The 5,823-nt window shown below is 49.6% G+C and overlaps 1 protein-coding gene across 1 annotated transcript in view; it reads left to right on the top strand.

Moving 5' to 3' along the window:
• UNC13A (unc-13 homolog A (C. elegans)) overlaps positions 1-2,352 on the top strand; it is a 77,890-nt gene extending 75,538 nt beyond the window's left edge. The window contains exon 45 of the mRNA XM_006876325.1: positions 2,052-2,352. Within this exon, the coding sequence (XP_006876387.1) occupies positions 2,052-2,352 (301 nt within the window). The remainder of the gene's footprint in view (positions 1-2,051) is intronic.
• Positions 2,353-5,823: the final 3,471 nt, after the last annotated feature.

Below are 5,823 nucleotides of genomic sequence, written 5' to 3'. Positions count from 1 at the left end.
TTGATAAGAATGTTGTTTATTGGTCCAGTGGTGAGGATTTTTGTTTTCCTGACATTGAGATGCGATCCATACCGAAGACTGTGTTCTTTGATCTTCATCAGTAAATGTTTCGAGTCCTCTTCACTTTCAGCAAGCCAGGTTGTATCATCTGCATATCACAGGTTGTTAATGAGTCTTCCTCCAAACCTTTATATTTGTTTCAGAGTTCCAACACTATCTCGTGAGCCCTCTTGGCCTGGTGTTCCTTGTTGTTTGTTGTTGAGCGAGCTCCTCACTACACATCTACCCAATCCACCATCTTGAAGGAGCAAGGCCTGGTACTATAGTGGTTAGACCTCGCTACTTCGAAGATCTCGCTGCTTCCCATTTTAAGCCTAGCCAATGGCAAAACTGAATCCCTCATTAGGGTTCATATACCTTATTCATATGGTTCTACAAGGTGCCATGCACTTTATTTGAATTGTTAGCCATATCCTCTTCTAAATCCAGCTTGAACCTCTGGAAGTTCTCTGTCAATGTATGATTGCAGCCATTTAAAATTATTGTTAGCAATCTTTTACTTGTATGGGATATTATTAATATTGTCCAATGATTTCTGCATCCCATTGGGTCACCCCTCTTTGGAATGGCACAAATATGGATCTCTTCCAGTAAGTTGGCCAGGTAACTGTCTTCCAAATTTCTTGATAGATGATGAGTGAGTGCCTCCAGTGATTTATCAGTTTGTTGAAAGATTTCAATTTGTATTCCATCAATTCCCAGTGTCTTGTTCTTTGCCAATTCCTTCAATGTACCTTGGACTTCTTCCTTCAGTATTATTAGCTCTTGATCACATGCTACCTCTTGAAATGATTGAACATTGACCATTTCCTTTTGGTACAATGACTTTGTGTATTCCTTCCATCTTCTTTTAATGCTTTCTACATCATTCAATATTTTACCCAGGTGGTGGTGGTGATTATGTGCTGTGGAGTTGGGTCCGACTCATAGCAACCCTGTACAGGGTTTCTGAAGCTGTAAATCTTTACAGGAGCAGAAAGTCTCATCTTTCTCCTGTGGAGCAGCTGGTAGTTTCGAACTGCTGTCCCTAGAATCCTTTCAACATTGCAAGTTAAGGCTTGAATTTTTTCTTCAGTTCCCTCAGTTTAAGAAATGCTGAGCGTGTTTTTTTTTTTTTTTTTTTTTTCACTTCATATCCAGGTCTTTCATTACAACACATTTCTTTATAATATTTGACTTTATCTTCTCATGCTGAGCTTTGAAACTTTCTGTTCAGCTTTTTTATGTCCTCATTTCTTCCCTTTATTTTAGCTTCTCTACGCTGGAGAGCAAGGTTCAGAGCCTCTTCAGACATTCATTTTGGTCTTTTCCTTTCTTGTCATAATGACCTTTTGCTTTCTTTCTGTATGATGTTCTTCATATCATCCCACAACTTTGATCTTTAGTGTCTAATGCATCAAATCTGTTCTTGAGATGATCTGTAAGTTTAGGTGGAATGTGTTCAAAGGTCATATTTTTGGCTCTCATGGACTTGTTTTAATTTCCCAGATATACTGAGCCAGAATCTATTTTTTTAACAAGATCCCCAGGTGATTCTTATGTAGACATCTGGAGATCTTGTGAAAATCTAGTTTGGATGCAGTAGGAGGTCCACCAAAATGAACCGATTTGAAGCCCTTGTTTCAGCATGGGAGGCCATGGGCATAAGTGTTGTCTCTTGGCGCAAGTGCGGCCCAGCCCAGGGGTAGGGGGTTGATGTGTGTGTGGAGGGGGTGGGTGGTTGTCTGTTGTGGGCCTGGCCCAGTGCATTTTCAGGGTCAACTGGGGCACAGCAGGGGTTGGTCCAGAGTGGGAGATCCTAAAGCTGGTGGGGGGGCGGGGAGGTCACCTGTGGGCTTGGCATGCAGAGTTTGCGGGGGCATTATCGAGGCCTGCGAGCAGTCTTGAGTGGGAGGATCGGGGTACAGGCAAAAGGCGTCAACTGATGTGGGCGTGGTCATATCACCGGGGCATCACCACTGGGCGTGGCCCTCACGCCCCTCCCTCCGCAGCACACTGAGCGCCGACGCGGGTCCGGAGTGCTACGAGTTGCAGGTGTGTGTCAAGGACTACTGCTTCGCGCGGGAGGACCGCACCGTGGGATTGGCCGTGCTGCAGTTGCGCGAGCTGGCCCAGCGCGGGAGTGCCGCCTGCTGGCTGCCACTCGGCCGCCGCATACACATGGACGACACGGGCCTCACTGTGCTGCGTATCCTGTCGCAGCGCAGCAACGACGAAGTGGCCAAGGAGTTTGTCAAGCTCAAGTCGGACACGCGCTCCGCCGAGGAGGGTGGTGCCGCGCCTGCGCCCTAGCGCGGGCCGGGTGGGTGGCACTGCGCCTGCGTGGGGGGCGGGGCCTGCGGGCCAGGGCAGTGCCTAAGCTCTAGGACTTCGCGGAGGCCACGCCCTCAGCCTACGCGCCGAGAGCGCACAGCGCCTGCGACCTTACCTTAGTTTCCCTTCTGGGGAATTCTGAGGAAGCCGCCCCGCCCTCTCGAGGAGGACCCGCCCTAGGGCGTGAGGAAGGAAGAAGCCACATCCCCAACTTGAGGCCACGCCCCCGGCGTCTAGAGGGTCTTTTGAGCTGGGAAGGACGCCCCGCCCCTTTGAGGAAACCACTTCCCTGTCCCTTGGAAAAGCCATAAAGACGGGTCCCGAAGCCCTGTGGCCCCAGACTAATTGCCAAGTATGGTACTCTCAGAACCCTAGGGGCCGGGGTCTGGGCAAGGGATAGGGCTTCCTGGAGCGCCCCTTGGGGGTTGTCTGGCGGCCGGAGGGCCCAAGATGCTGGTTAGGAAAAACTGGAGCCCTTCTGTATGTTGTGCAAAAAATAAACGGGGGTAGGGAGAAAGAGGATTTCAAAAGCACATGCGCCCTCGAGCGCCCACACCCTGGGGTCCGAGGGGACAACTCGGGCACCCGCACTGCTCCCACTCCTCTATGCGGGTACCCCTCCCCTTTCCCCCCACATACCTAGCCCTTGTCATCGGAGTTCAACCCACTCATTGGACAGGCGGCAAAACTGAGGCCCAGAGAGCTGCTGGAAGATCCCAGTGCCACGACCTATCCGGCCCCCGTTTGGCCTCCATGACCCATTAAAGAGTGGGTGGAGGCCAGGTGACCCACCTCAGCTCCCCATTGCTGCTAACTCCCCCTTCCGGGGGGGGGGGGACTTCCCCCGATCCTTACAAGGAGTGGGGATCCTGGGCCAAGGCCCCCACTGCCTCCTCCCTCCTTTGGCTGCCCATCAAGACCCCTCTTCTCTATCCTTTCCCCTGGAACCCTGGAGTTAGGGGATGCCCTGAGAAATCTTGACCTCTGCCCCAAAAAGAGTGAGTATCAGGATCCCTTCATCCCAGGTTCCTATCCAACCCTTCTTCCTCTCCTGGCAGGATAAAAACACTGAAAGAGACCAGAAATTTTAGGTGTGCATGTTGTCATGTGCCGTGGACTCGGTTCCGACTCATAGTGACCCTGTACAGGGTTTCCGACGCTGTAAATCTTGATGGGAGCAGAAAGCCTCATCTTTCTTCCGCGCGGAAAAGCTGGTAGTTTCGAACTGCTGACCTTAAGGTTTGCGGCCTAATTCATAACCACTACGCTACCAGCATGCTCAGAGCGTATTCTCCAAAACCTCCTTCATTCATTCAAACATCCAGAACACAGGAAACCCCCAGGTGGGGCCTCTCCCTGCCTTGAAACTCTTCCTCCAACTGAGGTATTGGGGAGACTTTACTGGAGAGCCAGGGGTCCCACATTTTAACAGAACATTTCAGGAGATTTCCAGCTCAAACCCACACGCGTCTCTCAGAAGCGCTGTACAGTGTCAACTGTGAGTTGAGACCGACCTGACAGTACACAGCAACTAGTTTTGTGAGGACCCCTGCTGGTTAGGCAGTGGTTAAGCTTTCAAGACCTTACAATTTGCTTCTTTAAAGATTTCAGCTTAGGAACCCCAGGGTAGCTATGAGGCTGAACCGACTCAGAAGCACACGTGTGGTTTTGCAGGGTTTGTGTTGGGATCCAGGTCCTGCGTTCTTTGTTATAACTTGTAGGTTTATTATGACATGTTCCTTCTGAATTATGCTGAATGCTAGGGAAAAATTAAATGGAGGGCTGAGATTATAGGAGTGGCTGGCCTCTTGGAGGGAAGGGGAATGCCTTAGAAGGGAGACGTGAACTCTTAATAAGGAAATTTCGTTGGAAAGACAAGAGCTCTTGACAGAGAATGGGGGGGTTGGGAGGTTTGAGGCACAGCGAAAAGACCAGTGTGGCTAAAGCAGAGTGAGAGGGAGAATGGGGTAATGAGGACAGGTGAGCTACAGAGGGTTGGTTGGGCAGGGCCTCATATGTAGTACTAAGGAGATTAGGGTGTCCCCTAAGACAGGGGAGGGGAACCTATTTTTCTAACATCATTTGCGGGCCATACAAAATTATCAACTTGAAAGTTAGCCTGCTATATTTGGTCGCACTGCTCATGTGATGGCTGGAACTGCAGTTGCCTTGGCAGGGCCAGACCAAATGATTTCCGCAGGCTGGATGTTTCCCCACCCTTGCCCTAAGAAGTTGGGGAACCACAGATTTTAAACCTAGGGAACGGCATGATTGGATTTCACATTTCAAAAACTCTCTGCCTTGTGGAGAATGGACCAGAAGGAAGGGAACAGGAGAGGCAACAAAGTGTTTTTGGTACAATGAAATTAATCCTTGGGACGATATTAACAAAGAGAAAAGTCTGCCCTCCAGTGAGCCCCAGGGCTGCTAAGTACAGTTGTTCAGTTGTGCACTGCCCCAGGGATCCCATCCTGTACCTTTGAGGAGGCCATGCACAAATCCTAGGCATTGTACAGTTGAATGTTTATGGTGATGGCTTCCTAACACATGGACAGGTGTTGAAGATCCCTATGCTGAGCTACTGACTGAAAGTCACAGCCGTGAAAACCCTCTGGAGCACAGTTCTGCTCTGACACACATGGGGTTGGCATGAGTCAGGGTTAACTCAACGGGAACTGATTTTTTGTTTGATTTTGCACAAGTATCTGGAGGAAGTAGCACCATTTTCTAGTTTATTTAAAGGAGCTGTGTGTCCCCAAAGTCCCCTAAAATCACTCAGGATTGGGCGACAGACTGGTGGTTCTGAACCAGAGTTTAGGGTGCAAGTCTTGGCATGGGACAAGGGTCTCCAACCTGGGGCAAGAGACAAACTGGGGGGAGGTGAGGGGGAATTTGCAATCCAACATAGAAACTGAAGGGCAGAGGATTTAAAATCCCAACCAAGGGGGTGGGAGGACTCAGGGTTGAGAGCCCCCAGTGGGAAGGTACTCTGGGGTAAATCCTGAAAGAAGATTTTTAGATAGGAGTCTGAGACCAAAAGATTCCTGGGGAATCTGAACATGCTCATACATAAATAAATACATGTACACAAATGCACGTGGTATGTAAGGAGGGTTCCTAACAGCAGCCCAGCCACACAAATAGAGCCACAGAGAGTATTTGTTGAATTCCTTTTTCTAACTCCCAGATTAGAACTGTAGTAGAAATAGTCTCTCCCCAGAGAACTCCTATTCATCCTTCAAAACCCTTCACAAATATCCCTTCTTGTAGGAAGTTCCCCTTGCTCTTTATCAGGGTATCCTCAACCTCTGGTCCTCATCCTGGCCTGGTTTTGACCCCTGGGACTAGTTCAGCTCTTTCACCAGATAGGGGATGGAGGTTTCATTAGCCTCAACTTCACCCAGCATAGGGTAGGCCCAGAAGGATGTCAGGAAGGGTTTACCTAGTTGA

This window comes from Chrysochloris asiatica, unplaced genomic scaffold (genome assembly GCF_000296735.1).
Source record: "Chrysochloris asiatica unplaced genomic scaffold, ChrAsi1.0 scaffold00374, whole genome shotgun sequence".
In the NCBI taxonomy this organism is placed as follows: domain Eukaryota; kingdom Metazoa; phylum Chordata; class Mammalia; order Afrosoricida; family Chrysochloridae; genus Chrysochloris; species Chrysochloris asiatica.
The sequence above is the reverse complement of the archived record's forward strand: the minus strand, read 5'-3'. Positions and strand labels throughout refer to the sequence as shown.